The sequence below is a fragment of the Eschrichtius robustus genome, chromosome 15 (genome assembly GCF_028021215.1).
Source record: "Eschrichtius robustus isolate mEscRob2 chromosome 15, mEscRob2.pri, whole genome shotgun sequence".
NCBI classification, from domain to species: domain Eukaryota; kingdom Metazoa; phylum Chordata; class Mammalia; order Artiodactyla; family Eschrichtiidae; genus Eschrichtius; species Eschrichtius robustus.
The window spans coordinates 59,111,694-59,137,096 of record NC_090838.1 but is presented as its reverse complement, the minus strand read 5'-3'; the positions used below and the strand labels follow the sequence as shown (position 1 = coordinate 59,137,096).

At 45.3% G+C, this 25,403-nt stretch overlaps 1 protein-coding gene across 2 annotated transcripts in view; it reads right to left on the bottom strand.

Moving 5' to 3' along the window:
* Positions 1-23,376, bottom strand: part of ARHGAP25 (Rho GTPase activating protein 25) — a 45,297-nt gene extending 21,921 nt beyond the window's left edge. Inside the window, exons 1-3 of one of the 2 annotated variants that reach the window (XM_068564410.1) lie at positions 23,161-23,376; positions 16,319-16,406; positions 10,465-10,581 (exon numbers count right to left, since the gene is read on the bottom strand). In XM_068564410.1, coding sequence (XP_068420511.1) covers positions 10,465-10,581; positions 16,319-16,406; positions 23,161-23,343 — 388 coding nt within the window. In that variant the 5' untranslated portion in view covers positions 23,344-23,376. The remainder of the gene's footprint in view (positions 1-10,464; positions 10,582-16,318; positions 16,407-23,160) is intronic. The other variant, XM_068564411.1, reaches the window with a different exon arrangement.
* Positions 23,377-25,403: the final 2,027 nt, after the last annotated feature.

Below are 25,403 nucleotides of genomic sequence, written 5' to 3'. Positions count from 1 at the left end.
TTTAAACAATAGTAGGGACGCCATCAGTAAATGAATTCAGCTTCACACTAACATCTGTTGAGTGCCCAGCATGTGTTAACAGCAGGTCACGTGGAATGGGTTATACAGAAAAGGAGGGACTGTAAGATGTGGTTCTCGCTTTCAATTAGCTTACTACCAAGTTATGAAAATGAAAGGACTCCATGCAAAATAATGAGAAACAATTAGAGGATGTGAGGAACTATACAGCATTAGGTTTCTGTTTGTCTGTGAAAGGAGCTAGATAGATATTTTCACCAAACTGGAAGGAAATGATTAAAATGATCTGACTCAAAACATAGACGAGGAGGCATTTGTAAAATTCCCTTTGAGGGGTCCAGGGAGGGCACCTCAAAGGGAGAAGCAGATGTGTTTCAGAGCAGTTGAAACTTGGGCTCAAGGAGCCCACTGGATCCCCATGGAGAAAGATACCACAAACACAATGGAACGGTGTTCATGGAGACGTCAGAGCTGTCAAACGTGAGCTCCATCTCTGAGGTCCCAAGGCAGACGATCTGGAATCAAGTTCCTTCTTCCAGCCCTCTGCACAGTCAGTCCACCAGCTTTTCTCCTCAAGCGAGTCTCTCAGCCGTGTCCTGTGTTCATCTTCTCTTCCTCCCATGCCCACAGTCAGGCCTTTCAATGTCATTCTCCCCGGGACACTCATTTTCCAACATTCCTTTTCCGTCCAGCATCTCTACCACCCCCTCCATGCCATTCTCAGGCCACAGAGGTACAGAGCATACCGATCTCCATAAGACCTTCAGTCCAAATCTTCACCACGCAATCCCCTCCCCTCTGCCTCAGCAGGTGATCTTGTCTCCTCCTTCCCTTATCTCCCCAAATGAAGAGCATCATGAGAGAACCCCCTGATCTCCAGTCTCTGCCTCTCCTATCCTTCCTCCTCTGTCCATCTGCCTGTCCTCTCTCAGGGGAAGAAAATTACCCTATGCTTTCCTCTAAGATGATGTTTCTTGAACTGTGGGTTCCATCCTTTTCCACGTCTTCTAGGTTTTCACTCCTCTTTTATATCTTAGATTGAAAGAGCATGTGAGTCTAAATCTTTACCAATTTATTAAAGAATCATCTCCCACCCCTGCTCTCATGCAATCAACTAATACCTGCCTTTTTCTCTTCACCAATATGCACATAGAAAAACATGTCTGTTTCTGGAAAGAGTCATCCACCCTCATAGCCTCTACTGTTTCCCTTGTTATTCATGTAAACTCTCAATCCATCTCAACCTGGTTTCACAAGCTGCATCTTCCCATCCAATCTGCTCACTAAGATTTCTCGTGCCCTCCTAGTGGCCAGATCTGACCTATGTTCATTCCACACTCTACTGGTCTTCTCTGAAGACTCTGATGGTATTGATTCTCCTTCCTCCCTCAAGACTTTCTCCTTATGTGGCTGCGAAACTGTCCACCCTCATTCTAGTCTCATCTCTCTGCAGCCTCCTCTGCAGGCTCCTGTACTTGCCCTTCCTCCACCTGCCCCTTCAGTGTGTCATTTCCTAGCATTCCAACTCAGACTTCTCCTCACTCTAGATGTTATCCTTGGGAAAGTTCATACAGCTCCATGCATTTGGATATCACCTATAAACTGACACATAAATCTGCATACCTGGTCCAATCTCTCTATATATATCATCTCTATCTCCCTCATTTCTTTCTGTCCCTCTTCTGTGCCTATAAGCCCAACATCTGATGGCAGTTCTCCCACTGTCTCCCACTGTCTTCTCCAATCTCACTCTCATCCCAACTCTCCCATATCACTGCTTCTCCTACACACTTCCCCACAGACAATAGCTTTCAGTCAATCAAGCAGTCAAGCAGCAGGCACTTTCCTAGGCCTTGACAGTACAAAGCCATTAACGCCAGGTACCCGCCCTCAACTAATCCAGTTAGAAAAAGTGTGAGCATTAGAAGTATCTGCAACAACCCTCCTTCCTTCTTAACAGATCAGGACCTTTTAAGTCCCCTTTAAACTGTTTCTCTTCTCTATCCTCGCTCGTACTGTCCACATTATTGTAATGGTTTCTTTTGCAATTCTTTTTCTTGCAAATTCTTTCCACTGGAACTCATGAAATCATTTGGCAAATATAGACTGAGCGTCTGCTGTGGACCAGCTTCTTTGGTAGCTGGAGATTATGATAGAAAGAAGGAAAAATAGTCTTTCTCTTAAAAACTCTGGATTGAAATCCCTCCCTCCTCCCCACCTGGAAACCTGATTTTCCTGCAGCCTGAACTCAAACACCTTCTTCTAAGAGGGAATTGGTTGCTCCCTCTGCTGTGCTCATGGCGCACCGTGTGCATACTTCATCACTTCTCGTGTCCCTTTATGAGGATTTAGTTAAGCATCTCTCTTCCACTGGACTGTGGGCTCCTCGGAGGCAGACAGCCCGCCTGGCTCACCATCTATTTTTACCTCCTGGCACAGAGCCTGCCACATGACAGACTAGTTCTCAAAGTGCTGTTACCTGCTGTCTTCCATTCCTCCTGTTGCCCGTCCCTTCTCTCCTAAATGTACTCTGCTCAGCATTTCCTCAAACTTGGGCTTGTCAAAGAAATCAATGGCCTCTACATTTTTAAAATCCAGGGTCAAATTCTTAGTCTTTATCTGAACTGCTCCATCAGCAACATGTGACCCAGCAAATCACCCCTCCTTCTTGAGACAATTCCTCACATGACTTTTGGTTCTCCATTTATTTCTTTGGCCTCTCATTCCCTGCCTCCTTGGATGACTCCTCCTTCCTCCCTGTCCTCTAAAGGTTGCAGTGTCTCAGGCCTTTCCTTCTGCATCTGCATCTACTGCATAATCTCACGGCTTTAAATATCACCCGTATGATAAAGACTCCAAACTTTCCATCTCCAGCCTAGAAATCAGTCCAAGTTATTCTTACCAAGAAATGGCCACAACCTGCTCTAGAGACATCAGGACCCACAGGTCCCTTCTAACATGAGAGAAAGGGCATCCTTGTTTGTTCAGTTTGTCTAGGTCAGGGTTGGTCACTTTTCATCTCACATTGCATATGATGAATTCGGAATCCAAAACATCCCTGGAACTCCAAAGACCCAATCGTGAGTTCTACCTACCGCTGACTTCTGGATCCTGATTGCTACCCTTTGATCCTGGGTGGACATGAAAGAGCCTAAATATAAGGGAATAGATGAACCAAAAAATCCAGGGAAACTAGGGAAGGGACCAGTGAAGGAGGAAGACAGTAGACAGGTACTCAACGACCATTTCCCACCCCAAGGATTCCAAGAGGTGAAACCCAGCTCCCCTTTCTGTGCCATGCCCTCCTAGCTTGCACTCAGTCCTTTAGGGAACTAGTGCCCTACTGCTCTTTTTAACCTCTGCCGGCCACTCATCCACCCGGAACTCCTCATCACTTTGGACCCGTCACCATTAACAGACGCATTTCCATCTAAACAGGTACAACTCTTAGTTAATTATAATATGTAATCTAATTATTAATACATTTAATTAATTAAGCTAATGTATGACAGACTACCCTAAAAGCTTTCATGTGTGCTCTCATTTAGTCCTCATAAGAACCCTACAATTGTTCCATTTTACAGATGAGAAAACTGAGACTCAGATTAGGAATCTGTCCAAGGTCATATTTGCCCTGTGATCCTAAAATCGGTACTTTAATCTTTCTTGTTTAAACTCAGTGGAATAAAATTGTCTAGGTGAAATTTCAGACGGCAGCAAGGCTCAAGGGAAGAGAGAGAGGGGTAAGCTGCGCAGTTTCTGCTCACAAGCCATCCTCCATTCTTTACTTCTTAAGCCCTCTCCCCAGATTTGCTGGAAAACCCCAGAACACTGTGTTGGTTCCGTTAAGCAAAAATTCGCTGTCACCTCCTTTCTAACCTAGCTCCTACTTCATCATCGCTCCAACACTCTTGGATTCAGGACAAGAGCCCCTCCCACCCCACCTCCAGTCCAGCCCAGGTCACCGAGAGCCCGCCCTGCCCCTCTCCTCCCTCTCCGCACTGGCCCCGTCCCCAGAGGTTCAGTCCCAGGAGCATGCCCCTCTCAGACAGGAGAGGGAAGGGGAGCTGGGCGAAGTGTCTTTTCATGGAAGAATTGAATCCCAAAATAGGAAAGAAATACCTTTCTTTTGGAGCTTGGGGGTTTTCTTCCTGAAATTCCAGCAAAAGAGCAGTGCCAGGGCAGGAAAGCCACAGCCCGGTTCCCACCGCGGCATCCTGGGAATATGAGGCATGGCGGGGGCCGAGGAATCGTACTTTCTGCTGGGCCAGGCTCAGACCTTCCCTCCTCCCCAAGCTGCAAGAACCGTCCCCTCTTGCTTCCAGATCAACACATGCTTGTCAATACTGCTTCAGGTTCAGATTCCGGCACTGAAACCATGGGATGTGTCGGCACCTGCCCCGGCCCTCCCTTCCTCCTTCCCACACTACTTCTCCTCCCCACTCACCTTTACACACATGACTCTTGGCTTTTAAAGAGTGAACATAAAGCTGTCAAGGCCCCCGCAATAAAAATAAGTGCCTCCTTTTACTTAGCGGCGAATTGTCAACTGCCATTCAAGGAATACCAGGGAGGTGGGTTAAAAAAAAAAAAATCCCACACACAGCCCTTACCAACGTCGCTCCATATATCAAAGCCTCTGGCAGGAACACAGGATTTCACTTAGCGCTGATGAAGCCAGCCTACCCTTCCCTGGAAATGACTGAGTTGCATGTGGCTCAGTGGAGCATTCAGAGAGAAGGATCTTGGAGGTGGGTTGCCGGGTAAAATGAGATGATTTCCCCCCTCCCATTGAGAAGATTCAGCAAAGAGTGCAGCAGGCCAACTAGACATGCCCAGGAGACTTGAAGTGGACTCTCAGCCTCATGGGCAGGATAGGCAGGGGCAGGGAAGGACTGCCAGGAAGGGTCCTGGGCAGTGTGATGCTGCCAACCAAGTTCACCCTTCCATGTGCTCCTAGGAAAGGAGGACTCATCTGTGACACCGCAGTCTCCTTCCATGTCAAATTCACTCCTATGTCCTGGCAATGCTACCACAGAAACAAGCAAGCCTGTTTACTTCTCTCCATCTCCACCACCCCCACCCTTATCCAAGCCACTTTAGGATGAAGACCCACATCTTTAACATAGCTATCTCCACTGTTCTCGCCTTCCTCTCACTCCAGAGCCCATTCTCCTTTCTGCCACAGGACCTTTGCACATGCTAGTCCTCTGACTGGGACACTGTTCCTCTTCCCCCTTCTCTGCCTAGCTGGCCTCTACTGGCTTTTCAGATAGAAGCTTAATCATCACTAGTTCAGGGACGCCTTCCCTGAACTTCTTAACAAAGACATTTTTTTTTCCCTTACATAGCACCATGAGTTTTTTTCTTCATGGTACTTTTCGCAGTTGTAATTTTATGGTTTTCCTTGGGGTTTTTGTTTCCTTTCTGTGTCTCCTGCTAGACTGTGAGCTCCTTGAAAGCAGAGACTTTGTCTTTTCTTTTTTTCTCTCTTCTTCTCTCTCTCACTGTTGTACTCCCAGTGCTGGGGCCGCGCCTGGCACGTGACACATGCTCAAGAAATATTTGTTGAGTAAATGAATAAATAAGTATCCGTCTGGTGTTAGGATCTCAGGGGAAGGGAGGTGAGGGAATTAATGAAAATAAATAAAAATCATGCCTCGTAATGTCCCATTTAGCCAGAGAGAAAGAAGCAAGACACATGAGGTAACAGTGAATCACAGAGACCACACTCCCACAGGCTACGCTGGGCTGTGGGTTGTGAAATCTTGCTCTGAAGGCTGCAGAGACCTAAAGAAATGAGAGGGAGAAAAGGAACCTGAGGCATAGAACAATTCCATATTTACATGAACCATGCCTAGTGCTGGCAAACACACAAAGACGCTTAAACCATGAGACCTGCCCCAGGGTCTTTCAACCTGGTTGGGTGGAGCAGAGCTATGCATAATTGAGTGCAGTGCTTCTGCACCCGGTGATGGCCCAAGGAAAACTTCAAAGGCCATCCTCCGCAGGAAGGAGGCAAAGCAGGTCCCGACTGAGTAACAATTTGCAATATGGCTGCCAGCCTCCTGGGGATGGGACGGAGATCAGGTTTCAATGCTGAGATCCAGGGAAGGCAGAGCCCTCTTACTAAAAGGGGGAGGTGGCTTGGAGAAAGTGGGCAGCTGGGAGCCTGGGAACAAGTCACCTGAAGTTGAGGTGTGATCACCTCCCTTCCCTTTCTCCTTCGTAATTCGGGACAACTTAGAATTGCATCCAGAACTTCTGGGAAAAAATTAATCTAACCTTTCCAGCTGGGCCCTTAAGAAAAGGTAGGAAAAAAAAAAAAAAAGAAAGAAAGAAAAAAAAAAAAAGGGAGTGAGAGAGAGAGAGATAAATTGGCTGCCTAGGAAGGAAAAGGCTGGAACACCAAGGAGCACCAAAGAGCTGCTCTCCAATGTGCAATATTGTGATGCATAATAAGAAATATTTTTTCGTCTTCCACCCATTTCCTGGCACAGAGTTCCTAAAACTCTTCAAATTTCCTGCGATGAGAGCGATAAAGTGTCTTTCGTTCTGTTAAAGAGGTAATTTTTGGATCCCAGCTAAGGATGGGGGCTGGTTGCCAGGGGAACCAACCAACCAACCAATGTGATTATTAGTTTGGAACTTTCAGCCCCACCCACCAGGGAGGGGCGAGGGGCTGGCGATTGAGTTCAACCACCAATGGCCAATGATTTAATCAATCATGCCTATGTACTAAAGCCTCCAGAAAAGCCCAAAAGGATGTGTTCAGAGAGCTTCCGGGTTGGTGAACACAAGGAGGTGCAGGTAGAATGGCGCTGGGGGAGGGCATGCAAGTTCCGTGCCCGTTCCACATACCTTCTCTATGCATCTCTTCTATCTGGCTGTTCCAGAGCTTTGTTCTACTATAATAAGCCAGTAATCTAGTAAGTAAACTGGTTTCCTGTGTTCTGTGAGCCACTCTAGCAAATTATTTGAACCCAAGGAGGGGGTTGTGGAACTTCCAATCTGTAGCTGGTTGGTCAGACGCACAGGGTACAATCTGGACTTGCCATAGGCATATGAGGGCAGTCTTGTAGGACTGAGCCATTAACCTGTGAAATCTGAAGCTATCTCCAGGTAGATAGTATCAAAATTGAGTTAAATTGTAGAACACCTAGCTGGTGTCCAAGAATTGCTTAGACGCGTGGGGAACCTTCCCCCTCTCCCCAACACACACCCACTGGAATTGGTCCCAGAATCAAATCGGACAAGGTAAGAGGCGTGTTCAGAGTCAGCTCAGAGGCAGAAGGAGCCGAGGGGAAGAAGTTAGGTATGCCACGGGGACCATGTGGACCCTCTCTCCCATCAGGGGAGCCAGAAAAGGAGTCGGGGCAGGAGGAAGCCTCAGCTCTGCAGAATTGTCATTAGAATGACTTGGTGGGGAAGGGGTTCAATGTCAAACGGGACAATCAGGGGAAGGCTCACTGAAGTGAAGTTTGAGCAAAGACCTGAGGAAAGCAAGGGACCAAGCCGTGCAGCACCCTGGGGAAGGAGGGTTCCTGACAGAGGAAGCAGCAAGTGCAAGGGCCGTGAGGCAGGAATGTACCTAGGGTGTCTGGGGAAGAGCAAGGAGGCTGGTGAAGCTGGAGTGAAATGAGCACTGGAGAAGGTTCTAGAAAACAAGGTCAGAGAGGTCATGGGGGTGGGGGCAGATTGTGTGTGGAGTCATTATAAGGCTTCTGACTTTTCCTCTGAGAGAGAAAGGAAGCTATTGGACAGTAATGAGCAGAGACGGTCTTGAGATGACAGGTTTAATAAGCTCACTCTTCTCTCTGTTGAAAACAGACTACAAGAAGGCGAGCCTGGAAGCGTGGAGAGAGTTTGGAGACCACTGCTGCTATTCGAACAAGGCAGTCTGGCGCCTCAACCAGAATGGCAAGTAACAGAGGTGGTGAGAAGTGGGTAGGTTCTGGGTGGGAAAAGTCATAGAAAGTTTCATGAAGAGCTGAAAAAAAGACAGCAACAACATACCTCAGTGACTTTCCAGCGTGCGAGGGGGCATGCCCTGCCGATCTAGCAGACCCAGATCAGAGGCACTTTACAAGACGAAAGAGGGCCTCCCCGGAGGCAGGAGCCCCAGCCCTGCCCCTCGATGGCTGGGCCCCTTGGACATATCATTTACTTCCTCAGGACTGAAGTTTCCAGACTTACAAACAGGAAGAGCAAATGTCTGACTTGTCCCAAGACCTCAGACTGGACTCTGCTGTCTTAAAATGCCTTCTCATCCTGAGATGTCTGATTTTGGTTCAATCTGAGATGCCACATCAAATCCAGACCTTGTTCTTTGAATGCATAAATAGTGCTGGACTCTTATCTCTCCTCCCTTGGACTTTCCTCTGCCTACAGGACTTACGCTTGACTTGCTTCTGATGGTGGTGGCCTCCGAGTGGGGTGAGGGAGAAATCCCCATGTGGGTTATGACCATTGCAGCGGTTCGCCCTGACATGGCTGAGCAGAGCGCCACAAGGGGCATAGATGCTGGTACGCACAGTGCCTCCACAGCATTTTGACTCAGAACAGGTGCATAATTTAGACGACATGTGCTACCCTTGTCACTGCAGACAGCCTAAAGCACTGGACCAGGGAAAACAGAAAATGTCAGCCATCTCACAATCCAGGGCAATAAGGAAGGTCACAGGTCAGACCATCCAGGCTGAGCAGCACATAACAGAGCTTTAATAAATAAACCCCTCATCTCAACCTGATTAGCACCATAAAAAATACTGCGTTTAGGAATTGGGAAATGGTTAATGAAACTACTCTCCTCTTTTTTTGTAATAGGTTGCAGCTATTTGTATGAGGCAGGCACTCAAATTAGGCTGTCCCATCCAAGTCACTTCTTTTCTCGCACCCCCTCCTGGGCAGGTCACTGGCCACAGGACTTCCTCCCTGCCCCAGATCCTGACCGCAGCTGAGCCAGGAGTTTGGAATGGGGCGGCAGTAGAGGCTGAGCTCAGCCTCTGCTGGTACTCCAGGGATAAATATGGGAAAGCTGGGGCTGGCACAGCAGTGTCTGGGACAGGCGTGAGCGCTAGAGGGCTGTTAACTAGAGAAAAACAGGCAGGCAGAGAAAAGCGGAATGGGAAGCTGTGTGGCCCCAGGGAAACTGGCAGGATAAGCTCATGTTGATCAGTTCTCAGCCCCAGTCCCTTCAGTCTTCCTGGAAGTTCCTGCCCTTGGTTTCTTGGAGTAGCTTGCACCTGCCCAGTAAATACCTCTTTCTTGCTTAACGTCATTTGGATAAAATTTATCCATTAAGATTGTACAGCCCTTTGGGAAAATTAAGCTAGAAAATAAAAGGTGTTGAACTGCATAAATCCTGTGTTTGTCATCCTGAGAAACAAGTATGTATATATGAACACCAGCTGGAAGGAAAATATAAAAACACCTCTGGTCGTTTTAGGAGTGATTATTTTCCTATATTTTTTCCAATGTCCACAAAATTGTTAAGATGTTCATAATTTTTGAGAGAAACTATTGGGCAATCAAATAAATATTTAATATTTGAGCTATAACAGCCCCCCCTGAATAATTTCCAAAATAACAGGCAGCATAACTGATAAATAATCATAAATTATACTGTTATCCTGGAGTTGACACAAATGAGTGTGTTCCTAAAAAAGTTGAAGGAAAGTGGTCACTTGAGATTGTGTCATCAGTTCTTTCATATTTTTATGAAAGGAAAAAACACATACTGGATTCACCTGTTGGTTAATTTCAGATTTTTTTCACATTAGTTATTCACAGGCAGGGCCCTCCTGTAGTGTGGACACAACACCGGGTGTTCTCTGAGAGCTCAAACACTTGAGCTTGTAACCTTGAACTTGAGCTTATAAACTCAAACACTAGTAACCCAGAAAAGTGTTCAACCCTGAATTCACTGTGTACCTGTAAGACTGCAGACACAATTCCGGAACCTCTCCCCCTTGTGACCACCCCAATTCTGGACAGCAGCTTTAGTTTCCTGTGCTGATCAGCCTAACTTATGCTTTCAGCATAGATCTTGCCATCAACCTTCTTGGGTTCCCAAACCCCCATAACTGGGCAGGCTCTTGGTACCACTGAAGGTTAGTGCTGCCAGGAACTGGGGTCAGCTGGTGCAACCCGTTCGTTTTACAGATGAGAACACTGTGTCCAGAGAGGAGAAAGGACTGCTTCAGGGCATCACACACATTTGCCAATGAGTGCAAAGGGCTTGCAGTCCTTCCAGCTAATCTGGAGTTGGTTTTGACATCAGCCAGGGAGGGAAGTTAGAGCCTTGGCAATAAGCACGGCCTCGGAGTTGTCTTCTGGTGGTCTTCTTTGAACACTGTTCAAGGAAAGCTCTTGTCTGGATCTACCTCCTTCCCATCCTTGAGATGTCACAGACACCTGTCCAGGAAAGCCTGCAGGAGTCCTTACCTCCAGAGGGTGTGCCAGCGACTCTCCTAAGGAATTTAACCCACTCCTCCATTTCCGCCTGGGAGCTGGCCATGAGGACATAGGAGTCCTGTCCCGTGCGACTCTGGTCACATGAGGCTGGAGGAAGAAGTAACACTAATGAAGGTCATACATTGGTCAGGCGCCAGGGCAAGGGGCAGCGAGGGGAAGCGGAGCCTGAATTGCTTCTTTGGTCCAATTAAACAAGCAGTCAAACAGCACAAAAGCATCTACTTTTCCTCAGCAGAACTGAGTATCTACGCACCTTTATTGTTTTTGCTGGAGCTCTAATCCTATAGACAAATCATTGAACTCAGTGGTTTGCAGCTGAGATGATTTGGGCTGAGATCTGTCCCCATGGAGGACAGAAGCCATTTCCTATCAAAAATTAAGAGGAAGTTCAAGGGGCGGTGTCAGTACAAGAGGAGACAGGCTCAGCCCATACGATTCTGAAACCTAAGTCCATCACGCCCAACATGGATACCTTCCTAGGCTACCCTGAGCTAAGCTGTGGGGTTGGAGGAGGGAACAGCAACTCAGGAGGGAGGGGCAATGAGCACCGTATGCCTTTCTTATGAATCAGTGCCTCCTGTTCAGGATTACTGCCCTCCTGCCTGCGTGAAGACATTGCAAATAGTAGGCTCTCGGTACATAGCTGATGGACAAATGAAGTTTGTTAGGACTTTCTTTATCATTTTCACTTTAAACCCAAGATTACAGACAGACATCTGTAGTCTGTCCTGGGTTGGTGTTATCAAATGGACAAAAGTGTGGAAGAAATGACAAGGGGGCAGAGTGGGGAGAGGAGACCAAGAGAAAGAATAAGAGAAAGTGACAAAGAGAGAAAAATAGGGAGAGAGAAGGAGAGGAGAGGGAGAAGGGGCACATCAAACATAGGTCTTACAAAGTACAAGAAAATAGCAGCAATCCCTTTCAATTACAGGATACTATTAAATCTCACATTGCTTTAGGGGACATCAACCCATTCTTCTCAAAATATCAGGGCATTTCCTTCAAAAGGAGCCTGCTTTGCTACCATATGACCCAGCAATTCCACTCCTGGGTATTTATCTGAAAAAAACAAAAACACTAATTTGAAAAGATGCATGAACACCGATGTTCATAGCATTATTTGCAGTTCCCAAGATATGGAAGCAACCTAAGTGTCCATTAACAGATGAATGGATAAAGAAGACGTGATATATATATACAATGGAATATTACTTAGCCACAAAAAAGAACAAAATTTTGCCATTTGCAGCAACATGGGTGAACTTGGAGGGCATCATGCTAAGTGAAATAAGTCAGAGAAAGACAAATACTGTATGATATTGCTTATATGTGATATCTAAAAAATACAACAAACTAGTGAATATAACAAAAAAAGAAGCAAACTCACAGATATAGAGAAAAAACTAGTGGTTACCAGTGGGGAGAGGGATGGGGGAGGGGTAATACAGGGGTAGGGGATTAGGAGGGACAAACTATTGGGTATAAAATAAGCTACAGGGATATATTGTACAACATGGGAATATACCCAGTATTTTATAATAACTATAAATGGGGTATAACCTTCAAAAACTGTGAATCAGTATATTGTACACCTGTGATTTATATAATATTGTACATCAACTATACTTCAACTTTTAAAAAGCTTAAAAAAAAGAGCCTGTTCTAGCTGCCCAGTTGGGCCCAAACCTGTATTTTCTTACACAGCAACAAAATACTTTCAAAGTCCCTTTGTTTTCAGTCTCTTCAACCTATCTTAATATTACCCAGCCTCACTTTCTTTTACACTTTGGGACAACCTGATTCTGAATCCACCTTATCACTGGGTCATCAGCTCTTCTGGCCAGAAGTGTCAGCCCATGGAAGTGCCGGCCACTGAGGAACATTATGAAACTGGGTGTTGCCAGAAGTAAGATGGGCAGTAAAAAGCCCTCAGGGCAGAACTAAAGAATCCCATAGGAAACACAACATCCTTTAGTAATAGAGTAGGGCTCTAGTATCATTTCCGCTCTACAAATAATGGAACTGAAGCCCAGAGATGCAAAGGGTCTTGCCCATTGGTACCCAGTAAGTTATCACCAAACTCAAGGCAAGGCCATGGGTCTTTCTCCCAATAGTTTCCACCAACCCATAGTACTTCAAATTTGACCTTGGCCAAAATTTATCTGGTATCCTTCTCCACCATGCCTACACTCCAGTCTATTACGTTATCAAGAACATGCCTTCTCAGTTTTCTCTCATTCCTGAGAGATTCCTTTAGTTCCATCATGGCAACACCACTGAGAAATATCCAGCTCTCAGGACGTTCCTCAATGACCAGGGCTTCTTTGGACCGATCTTTCTGATTAGAAGAGCTGATGACAGATGGATTGAGAAGTAAGTCATCCCAAAGGATAAGGAAGGTGAGGCTGGGTAATATTAAGATAGATTCAAGAGACAAGAACCAAAGGGAATTTGAAAATTCTTTGTTACCCTTCAAAAAAATGAATGTTTGGGCACATTGGGGTGCGAGGGAGAGCTGTCTTTGAGGGAAACTGCCTGACATTAATACAGAGCCCATGGACAGCATCTCTGCCCTCAGGCACATATTTTCTCTGACTTAAACAGTGTGTTCAGCCTGTGTCACCTATTGGGCTGCTACCCCTGTCAGAAAGGAACCTCCCTTCTTTTCTTCCCCTGCCTAAGGAACTCCTATCCATCCTTTAAAACCTAGTGCAAATGTTATCTTCTCTAAGGACCCTTCCTTCAAACCTCCTCCTCCCACTCCAGATGGAGTGGGGACTCCCTTTTCTAAATCCCTTAACATCCTATCATCACCTCTATCACAGCAGTAGCTAAATTATCCTGAACATTGGTTTCCTTATCATTAAAATTGAATTAATTACTTAATACGGCCAAAGCTAAAGCCCTGATCTTCCACCCAAAACTGGTCACATGCACAAATCTCAGGAAAGCCATCCTTCCTGTTGTTTGCGTGAAAACCTTAGAGTCAACCTTGACTTCTCTTTCCTACATCCAATCCATCAGCAGATGAAGTCCTCTCTACCTTCAAAATGTGTCCAGAAATTGATCGTTCCTCACCCCCTTCATTGTTACTATCTCTGACTTGGATAATTACAATAATCTCCTCACTGGTGTTCCTGCTCCGTCTTTGCCCCTTTTTAGTCTCAACTCAAAAGAGTTTTAAAACAAAAGTCAGATCACGTTACTTCTCTGCTCAAAATCTCCCAATGGCTTTCCATCCTTCTAGCACAAAAACGAAACTTTTTACAGTTGCCTACCAGTGCCTGTAAAACCTATGCCCACCCCTGACCAAATCACCTACTCTTCTCCCTTCTCAGCGCTTCACTGTAACCACCTTGGCCTCCTTGATGTTTCCTGGACACAAGAAATAGGCTCAGAGACTTTGCACTGGCTGTCCCCCTTCCTGGAATGCTCTTCCTCCAGATGTGCACTTGGCTCACGCCTTCACTTCCTTCGATCTTGGCTCAAAGGTCACCTTCTCAATGATGTCTATTCTTCCCGCTCTATTTCAAATGACAAATCAACAGTTGCCATCCCCACCTCATCCAGTACTTTCTCTTTCTTTGCTTTCTTCCCATAGTACTTCTCCCATAATAAAACTATACAATGTTCTCATTTATTTGGTTTGTCTTCAGTCTCCCCCCATTGACTGTAAGCTGCATACAGGCTGTTTTGTTCATTGCTGGATCCCCAGTTCCTACAATAGTGCCCAGCTCGTAGCAGGTGCTCAATAATTTTGGTGTAACATTTCAGAAGGCAGTATGAGAATTAAATGCTACATATCCTACAGAAGGAATAAACCCCCCATCCCTGATGACTCCCTTTGGGTGAGAGAACAGATAATTATGCTGCTTGAGGTAGTTAGGGAGGGAGAAGCTTGCCTCAAATTTTTGCCTGCTCCAAATAAAGAAAAACAGCATAACAACACCCGAATTCTTCTCTATGGCCTTTGTGCAGCTAAAACTGGTGATCACAGAGAGGGGGCCCCGATTAGGAAGGCCATTTCTCATGCCAGCGCTGGCCCCTGAGAATTGTCTTGCACAAGAGGATGACAAAAAGAGGAATTGAAAATTCTCTACATCATAACATAAAGGGTTGTCTCATTTTAGGTTAGGTGGAACCTTGAGAATGATGGTGTCTTTAGGAAAATGGTTCCCTGCCTTACTATTGCTTTAGAATTATTTGTCCTTATGAGTTGAGTGTGTGCATGTGCACATACACACATGTGTGAATCTGTCCAAGAATTCCCCCAGCAGCCCAGGAGACAGCTGTAAGTGTGAGTGACAATGAGAGAACAAATCTTCATCCTACAGTAACAGCAGTCTTCAAGTTACTGCAAAGTCCACAGTAAATTTGCAGTTGGAGCTCTCAGCAGGGTCACCCCAGATTGAAAAATCAGGTTTTGGGACACGTGTCATCATGAATGGTCACATCCCTTGAATTGTGCTGGGAAAGGGATCCTAGGGATAGAAGAAACCTCGTGGGAAACAGGTGGGGTTATCCCAGAAAGGAGAGACTGGAAAAGTAGGCTCTTCCTCTGAGGAGGAAGAAAAATGGATAGACCCTCAGATAAAAAGCAAGGGAGTGTCCATGAGGGGGCCACTTGGGAAGAGCTGAACTTTAAAAATAAAACACCTGTTTTTCTTTCTTTTCTATAAACAGAGACAGTTTTGGGATTGGTTTCTACATTACAATTTCCTCTAGTTATTGCCCAAACTTCAAACACTTGGCACTGCACCAAGCGTGGCATATATATTTCTTTACTTAATCTTCACTATCATCATCATTGTCCCCATTTCCCAGGTAAAGAAACAGAGGCAAAGAGAAATTAAATAATCAAATTAAATTATTAAATTAAATAATTGATCACAATTACACACATAGTAAGTGGCAGGGCCAGGATGTGGCCCCGGGCAGGCTGGCTCCAGATAGGGCACGTCTATCCTCTCTGCTACACTGACTTTGCCATCAAGTTTCTTATGCACACAGCTGCCTTGCGTGAGAGGTAAGAAGAAATTTAAGGCAAGGGGCACTCAGGGGACGTTGGTCTCCCCTGCTGTGTCAGCATGGCAGCAGCAATCTGGCTGCATAGCTGGACCAGCGGCTCTGTAGTTCCTGCTGGTTGTGGGGGTGGGGGCTGGTGAAGGAGCAAGAGACAGGGAGGAGAGCCTCAGTGTGACAGACTTCCACAGACACAAGCAAACTCCCCTTGAGACAAACTGAGACAGACTTCCCCTTTCCCCAGATGCATTCGAGGAAGGTAACTCTTGATTAGAAAGAGACACCCTCCAGTGTGCGGCTAACTTCTGCAATAGGTAAATTACAGCGCCCGACATGTAGTAAGTGCTCAGTAAGTCGGAGTTGTCGTTTCTTAATAGGTCACAATGCACCACATGAGACTGTTGACTGTCGACCGTTTTTGACCTACCAACATGGTGACTTCACATGGTTCAATTTATAATATAACTGTTCATTTTATTGTCCCACTCGCCTTCAAAGTTGAGCTCCTTTTGGCGAGCAGGGATGATGTACTTTCCAATCAGTATCCCAGTGCCTAGTGGATACCTGGCTCCAAGCAGGTGCTCGTGAGATGCTTACAGAGCTCAACCGGATGCACACTCACTAAGTTCACATGTCGTTAATGAACTAGTATGGGATCATTAACTATATACAGAACTCTTATGCATTCTTACTAGGTTGGTTGGCTAGCTGGTTGACAGACTCACTGAATGTAGCCTTGACTTCTGGGGTCAGAAGTAACATGGGAACGTGATGCACGTCTATCCCACATTTCGTCACCTACCTGGAATGACTTCAAAGACAAACTTCCCCGCTTCTTCTGGGTTTGTGGCGATCTCCTTGATTGTACTCCCTGGTAGATACATGCAACCCTGAAAGATTGAAAGCGAGGCCTTTAAGGTAAGCAAAAACTTTACCAGCTATGAACTAAAATAAAGTTGGAGGACAGATAGGATAATGATGGGATAGCAGAGAGGAGCATGGAAAGCTGGCATCTCAGCTTCGAATGGGGCACTTCTGCTACTCAGACCTTGGTCAGATTAAGTGGCAGCTATGTGAGAGCAAGCAAGGTGTCTAAAGAAGCTAGGCGGACACGGTTCTGACTGGAGAATGAGCTGAGAGGGTGCCGTCACCAACACTTGCCTCTTCCTACTTTCCAAGAGCCAAAATTCCTTGCCAAACCAGACACCTGATCTTTGTGGAGGCCATGCTGAGACTGGGGGGACCATACCACCCGCCGGGCTGCCAAACGGGGCACTGAGGACTGAACCACAGGTTCACTGAGGCGATGCAGCACTTAGTAGCAGCAAGAGCTCCTGAGCTGCACGCTCTAGGTGTCTGTCCCTCTGCTGAGCACCTTGATTGTGTGTTATTCGCTTAGTCCTTTAAGCAATTCTCCAGGCAAGGTATTGCTACACAGATTTACAAGTGAGGAAACTCGGGATCAGAATGGTTCTGTGATTTGTCCAATGTCACAGAGCTAGTAAGTGACAGAATGGTAATTCATCTCAGAAGTGTGTTCAGACCCTGTGCTCTTCACCGTCACAGTGGAAGTGCTGGACCCATCAGCTTAATGTCCCTTGAACGGGCAAGGGGAGGAGGATCATGGATCCACTGGGGGGGAGGGGGGGAGTGAGGGTGGAATTTGTGACCTTACACATGAATATGTCATCAGAAAACCAAGTCACTTCCACCACGTGTACACTCATTGCTTTACCATTGACAGTGCACTGTCACATGCAACGTCTCCTTAGACCTCAGAACAGCCCCCCAAATCAGAAACATGGCAGGATGGCCACTCCCACTTTACAGATGAGGAAACCAACACTTTCAAAGTTTAAGTAACGGCACGAGGAGGCACAGTTAATTGTCCTAGAGTTCCTTACTCATAATTTACATTTCACTAGCTGTCATAGGTAGTGTGTCTGATTTTGAGCTGAGTAAACAGTGATGTCTTGTTTCTAGAACAAATCGTGGATGAAAAGGATTGGCAGCAGAAAAGCTATAAAGGAAGAGTCTTAAGGAACTCCCAGGTCAGCTCAGAATCCTGAAAGAATAAATGTTTCTTGGGGGTCTATAAATGCAAATGTCTAAGACTGAGTGAGAAAAAGAGTAGAAGCGAAAGCAGAAGGTGGGGGAGAGAAAGGGGAAGAGGAGAAGGAGGGGAAGGAGGGGAGCCGGGGGAAGGAGGACAAGAGAAAAGAAAAAAAATTCTGCCTACACTTCTCTAATTTTATTACTTAAAAATAACCACCACCTACATGCTCCTTGCCATCTTTAAATAATATCAGTGGCCTCAGAAAAAAAATGACCCTGAGATTGTGCTGCTGGATAGTATATTCAGGACACTTAACACAGAGCCTGGCACCTAGTAACTGTTAAATAAATGGTATTTACATACTTTGTATTTTATTTTCACTATTTTTGGATGAAACTATCAAATAACCGTTTAAAGACGAACTTAGGAGAGGCAGGTACCCCTGAAATGACACTTTCTTTATCTTCCTACCAGGCAGTACTCCCTCCTGTCTGAAAAAACTACATAGTGTTTTATTCTGGTGCCATAACTCACAGCCATTATTAAAAGTTAAATTATATAAACTTACAATGAAATATTTTATACTAAAAATAAAGGTAGTACTACTCAGAATTCATCACTTTCTAATTCTTTTTTTCTTTTTTTTCTTGCAATCCCCCTGAGACACAATTGACATACCGTACTGTCCAAGTTCAAGGTGCAGAGCATGACGATTTGACCCACAAGTGTCGTGAAATGATCACCACAATAAGTTTGGTGATCATCCATCATCTCATATAAATATAAAAGAAAAGAAAAAATTTTTTCTATTTACCTAAGTATTTGCTCTATTTTACTACTATTTCTGTTCATACGGTCACTTACATCAAATCTATCTGTGTGGTAGAAACACTATCTAACGCTACGCTACTGTACATCCCTTCTCAACTCTGTGTTCAGGGATGCTGGTAGCTTGAATCAGACACAGTGGGAGTATCTACACAACAGAAATTGGCAAATGCTGTGTCCAAAACAACTCCCCTACCACAGGGCTGTTGGTTAAACATTTCCCAGCTCGCCCCTGATAGACAACTCTCTGCTCTAACTTCAGAGAAAGCAGATGAGGCAATGGAACAGCTCAGCCAGGATTGTCTAAAACCATCATTGTAGCAGAGGCTTGAGGGCAATTCACTGAGATTCTGTTTTAAACAACTTCCTTGACAAAGAAACTTTTGGAATGAGTTATAGGAAGCTAGGTCATGGACTTACAGGGCATTATACTGTTAGAGCTAGACAGACTTTTCTGAGAACTCAGAGGAAAAACTGCACAGACTGCCTTCTCCTGAACCCCAGGGTCCCCTGGAAGAGCATATACAAGGGTGCATCATAGAGGGCCCCATAATTTACTTAATCATTCTCCTTTGTTGGACATTTGGTCTAATGTTTCTCATTACAAATAGCACTGCATATATCTTATTATTTCTTTTGGATAGCTTCTTAAAACCAGAATGACTGGGTCATTCTGGATATGATATTTTTTTGCTTTTAGAAATCTGGCCAAATTGCTTTCTAGAAAGGCTGCACCAAACGTACACATCAACAGTATACATGAGGGCATTTTTCATCTGATTGCTCTAAGATTACTGGAGTGATTTTTGGTTTTTGAGCTTTTTAGGAATCATAGTGTATGTGTGTTCTTTTTAAATTCACAACTAATTTATAATTTAGTCATAGAGAAAGAAGAAAAGTAAAAGTTATGTGTAACTCCGGTACTCAGAGATAACTCAGTTAACATATAATAATAACTCTGTGTATTTCTTTCCAAGCCTTTTCCCATAAATTACAGATTCATTGTTTTTTTCCCTCAAGAATAGGATTAGCATATAAATCATCCTCTGCTGTTAACTGCTTTTTTCAAAGCAATTATATTATGGACATCTTTCAATTTCAAAAAGTATTAATTTAGGGCATCAACAGCTGAATTATATTCTATCGGATAGATATATAAAAGTTGCCTCACATAACTTAGCCCCTACCACCGGGCATTGTTTCCACATCACTATTATGAACCCCTACATTAGAAATGCAGGGTCAAAGAATTTGCATTTCTAAGAGGCATATTACCCTCCAGAAAGGTTGTACAGATTTTCATTTCCACCAGTTGTGCATGAGAATTCCTGTTCCCTAGTCTTTACTAACATTGGAATTTCTAGAAAATCTTTGCCATTTTGATAAGGGGACAATGGTATCTCATTAACTTCCATTGCATGTCTTTAATTATGACTGAGTGGACTTTTTTACCTATGCTTTTTGGCTATTACATTTCTTTGGGAAATTGCCCATTTATGTCATTTGCTCATTTTCCTATTGCTGTTTCTTATAAGATTTGAGGCTATTTTAAATAGGAAGAATAGTTGTTTACAAATTTTTTCCTGTTTATTTTTGCCTTTTCACCTTATTATTTTGGTTTTTAAGGTACAGACATTTCTATTTATGCAATTAAATCAGTCTTTTCCTTGTGCTGTCTTTGTTGCTATGCTTAAGAAACACCTGCTTCCCAAAGATCATGCAGATAATTACACTTTCTTCTAGGATTTTTTCGAACTCGTTTTCACACGTAAGTCTTTAACCCATCCAGAATCATGAATGGTGTGAAACATAGTGTGGAAATAGACCTTTAATTTTTCCCAAGAATTTAGTTCATATCTTTCATTTCACGTCTAGATATTTGCAATGTCTATGAATCCCAAAACAATGTTAAATGATAGCATAATAAAAGTATTTTATTTTGAATAGACTTTTCTTTATCTTAGTAAAATAATGATGGATATATGAAAAGTCTACAAGGATGTCCACTTAATTCTTGTTTGTTATAATAACATAGAAAAATCAGCCCAAATTCTCAACTAATTTCCAGGAGGAAATTGGTTAAACAACTTATAGAATGTCCATAAAATAAGTTATTTTGCCACCACTAAGAATTACATTGTAGAATAATATTTAATAATACGGGACAATATTCACGACATATTGTTAATTTTTAATTAAAGAATACTATTATACTAACTTTGCATTTAGATGAGTTTCTAAATGTATATGCATAGACAAAACTGGAAGAATTGAGGATTTAGGTGGTTATTTCTTACTGATGGGATAATTCTTATTTTCTACTTTGTGATTTTCTGTATCCTCCAAATTTCCAACTATATACCCATATAGCTTTTGTAATCAAAATATTCACATCAATATAAAATAAAATATTCTGAGAAATTATCATTTTACTCCTTTTAAAAAAAAAACGTTTTATATCTGAAATGAGTTTTGGATTTTATCAAATGCTCTTTTCAGCCATCTATTTAGGGGTTGTGTGGTTTTTCTCATTTGACTTCTTGATCTTGACTTATTGGTCTGATACATTAATAGGTTTTCTAAAAAATAAACCATACTTGTCATTCTAGAAGAAGCTTTACCTAATTATCCCAGACTAATTTAATCCTGAGAGGACTCAGAGTTTCCTCCTCCAAAAGTAAGGGAGAAAAGCCAGGACCTCCAATAATTTATTTTACTCTTTGACATCCGTTTATGTTTTTACAAAACAATTTTTTACATGTGCTTCATATCATTTAATCCTGTGACAGATGCAGGCCAGATATGATTGTCTCATCTTACAAAAGAAAAAAAGAGGGGTCCAGAAAAATTAAATAATTACATGGCCAGATGGTAGTAGAGCCAGGAAAAGAACACAAGCTCCCCGGCTACACCTCACGGAAGTAAGCCTCACTGAACTTCCCTTTCTGCTGCTTTGGGAAGGCTAACACATTATTGCCATCTCCCTCACTCTCCGCAGACGGGAAGACTTCCTGCCTCGGCTATTAATGTACCAGGAACCCCATCTTAGCTTGTGATTGCTTGCCTCTGATAGGGTCTGTTTGTAAAGTGAAGAAAGTCTGGTTACCACGCACAGGACACTGGGCAAGAACCCAGGCAGTGGTGGGGTCTCTGGCCCCTCCCCCAGCCTCTGCAGGGACAGACACTCACAGCCCTCTGACTGGAGGTTAACCGGGCACTGCCGATGCGTCACAGAGCCTCAAGCCTGCCCTTAGAGAGAACTGTCCTCTTCCAAAATGACCTTCTCACTTCTTTGCTTACCCGGCCATCCACCTTCAATATCCTCACCCTTCTTGGGGCTTTTTTTCTGGCTGCAGAAAGTTTTAGAGTCTGTCCTCCCTAACAAGTTCCTTGCCCACTCTTCCACCTCCACAGGCGTGAGCTCTAGAAAGGGTGTCCAGTCCTCCTGGTTGCCTTGAGACATACAATTTACACCTGGGGTCTCTCAGCTGTTAATAGCATCCCCTTTTTTCTCTCATTCACCACGATAGCCACGAGGAATCAATGAGGCAGGAAGAAAAGACCCAGGCCCAAGATTTACGATCAAAGCCCTCTCTAGCCCCATCCACTCCATCTGGAAGTCCTGTTTGCTGTATTTTCAAGTATATCAGGGATCTGATCATTTTCTTCCAGCCCACTGAGATTCTAAACATTATAACCTCTCACCTAAATTACCCTTATACCTCCTCCCCTTCAGCCTTGGATCTGTTTTTGAGCATGGTAACCAGAACCATCTTTTTACAACATAACCCAAGAATGACCCCTTTCTGCCGGGAAGCTTGCCAGGCCTGCCATCACCCTCAGTGTAAAGACTCAAGTCCTTACAGGGGACTACAATGTCCTTTACAATTTGCGTCCCAACCCCCAAAGCTCCGCTCTCTGACCTCATCTCCTCTGATCCTTTCATTCCCTAACTCTGCTGCTCCCACGCTGACCTCCTTGCGATTTCCCACACACATCAGACATGCTCTACCTCAGGGCCTTTGCACTGGCTGTCCCCTCTGCCTGGAGTGCTCTTTACCCAGAGATCTGCCTGGCGGATTGCCTCTCCTCCTTAATCTTTGCTCAAATGTCCCCTTCCTCATGAAGTCATTCTGGCCACCCTTCTTGAAATTGTACCACCTCCCCCAAACGCTTGATCCTCCTAGCCCCATTCTACTTTTTTCCTCATAGAACTAGTCATTTTCTAACAAACCGCATAATTTTCTTATTGATTACGTTTATCTTTCTGCTTCCCCCCTCCCCATCTTCTAAGTTCCACACGTCAGGGGTGCTTATCTGTTTTAGTCACTGAGTTATTTCAGCTCCCTGGAACAGTGTCTGGCGCACAGTAGATGCTCAATAAATACTGATTGAACAGACAAATAAATGAAAGCCCCACATCAATTTTCCTGAACCCAAATCCACTCTCCCGGAGCCCTTGCGCTCCACATCCCCGTCGAGACCACGGTGCCAACCTTGACTCAGCGCTGCGTTTAGGAAGAGCCCCAGCGCTCATCCTGGGGCTCCGTGGAGAAGGATCACCCTGTCATCTCTGCAACTCAGTTTATGTATCTCACACAGGGTGAGAAGGAGAGCGAGAAGTCCTTTCAAATGGACAGGGGTCTCATCCTAGTAAGAAGCCCCCCTGCGAGTCTGTAGTGATCTGCGGGGCTCCATCCACCGCCCCCGCACCCAGGAGGGGACAGCCCTGGGAAGGGAGCAAACAGCCAGACTGGTACCTGTGGCTTCACGTCCTCCTCGTCCTTGTAGTAATAGAGCTGCTGTGCCCTCAGCACGAAGTACCTCTGCTGCCAGTTTTTCACGATGGACCTCTGCTTCTTCAGCCAGCCCATCTTGATGGGTCTTTCCAGTGGGTTGGGGGCGGATGCGGGGTGAAAGGTCGCCATCTTCTCTCCGGTCATCACGCTCCTTGACCGAGCTGTGGAGAGGGACACACAGGCGGGCTGACAGGGGCTGTGAGCAGTATGCAGGGAGGGGCCGGGAAGCGCCGGGCCCCAGCGAGGCCGGGCTCAGGGGTCCAGATCTGCACTAGAGAGGATGCCCTGGAACCCAGCGAGCCAGCCGAGGGGCCAGCTCCCATCAGCGCCGGCCCTGGGGCCCTACACCCTCAAGGTCCGGCAGCTGGAGTCGGCGCCCTCGTTCTGCAAAGCCAGAGATTGGCTGGAGCCTTCTGAAGAGGAAGTGGCCACAGCATCTGACAAAAGGTGCTTCCTTTTTCCTGCGTGGGAGTCAATATCTGACAAGAGAGGGGAGAAAATAATGCCTCTTGCTCTCAGGGTTCAGGGTGAGTCCCACACAGCTGCAGAGGCAGCCAGAAGCTGCCCGGCTTCTTCCTCAGAAGGAGCCACTGTGTTCCCCAACCTCACTGCCCAGTACTGCCCTGCCCCAGCGGCCCCCCAAATCCCCCCGACCCCTGACCACACAGCCAGTGGCCAGGATGCTGGCACCTCCTGAATCTTCCTGCCCAGTGTCGTCAAGAGCTCTCTGTCCCCCGCCCACAGAGAGTGTTCACAGCCTTTTCTGCTGGACCAAGGGCCTCCCTGTAGCTGCCTTCCTACTACTATGTTTTCAGTTGGGTTGTCCCTCCCATGTGGCTGGCAGCACACAAGCATTTGAAAAGGACATGAATCTGCCACCAGGACACAGACGCAGAATTTGAATCCAGACCCCCCCCCCCAACCCAGTGCATCGTGTAGTTTGCTTTTGTTTTCACACAAGAGCTCTGCCTGTCATCAGATTAGATCCAGGTGTCTGCAGCTTGTCTCCATGGTAACTCCCACCCAGGATAACTCTCTCCTTCCCTCCTCTCCACAGCGATCCATCAGCCGGCCTGTGGTCCCCTGGGGGTCAACATGTTCTTCCTCAGATTCTCCCCTCCCTTCTTTCGCAGCTGGTCCAACAGTTCCCTTAAAACCGCATTGGAGCTCCGTGTCTCCTCGACCTTGTGCGGTGCGCTCCACACTTGCCAGTCTCCAGTGTTTGCATTCTCCTCTTTGCTGGAGGAAGTCTCCATTTTATAATCCCTTAATCCAGCTTTTGTCAGTCTCCAGAGCATTCACGAAGAAGCTGAAGGAAGCCAACTCCACTCTCATCCAATCTCATCTCACCTGGTAAAGACCAGTTTCTCCTTTCTTGGCTCTTTGACCCTGAGTACATTATGCAGCTTCTCTGAGCCTCAGTTTCCTTGCTTGTTAAACTAGGATCATCATAGCCCCTATTCTATGGAATTGTTGTGGAGATTAAACAGGTTAATGTATATAAACCACTTTGCACAGTCCCTGGTCCAAGGTGAGCAAATGTCACTCATTATTTTCATCAACAGATGACTTTACTTCCTACTGCGAGGATGCAGATCGATCATCTTCGAGAACCTCCTAAACCTCCCTCTTCGTTTCAAAATATTGCTGCATTGTCAAGCTTTCCCTCTTCCTTTATTCCCATTTTCAATGCATTGAATTAACAGCTTCTCTCATTGCTTTTGATTCCTTTCTTTCTATCTCCCTCTAGGCCTGTAGTTTTTGTCTTTTATTTATATTCATGACTTGCTTTCAAATACCAGAATTTTTTACAGCATTACAGAGTCTTTCTTCCACTGACTCTAACTGGACCCAGAATTATCACCCTATTTACATAGCTCATCCTGGATTGCTGTCTGAAGTGGACTCTGCCCTTTCTGGGCTCCCTCGACCCCACAGGTGGTCTGCGTTCCTGTCACATACCCTCATTCCCAAGGTGCCAACTTGCAGTCACCCTTCGCCTCCCACCAGGGACTGGAGAGATCATCCTATGCTGTACACCAGGGCACGAGACACACTTGATTCAACCTCCTATTAGACAGATGTCATAAGAGTGCAGATACCCCGATACCCCGTTGCAGTAAAAAGTAACTTGACATTGTGGCTTCCCTGGTGGCGCAGTGGTTGAGAGTCTGCCTGCCAGTGCAGGGGACACGGGTTCGAGC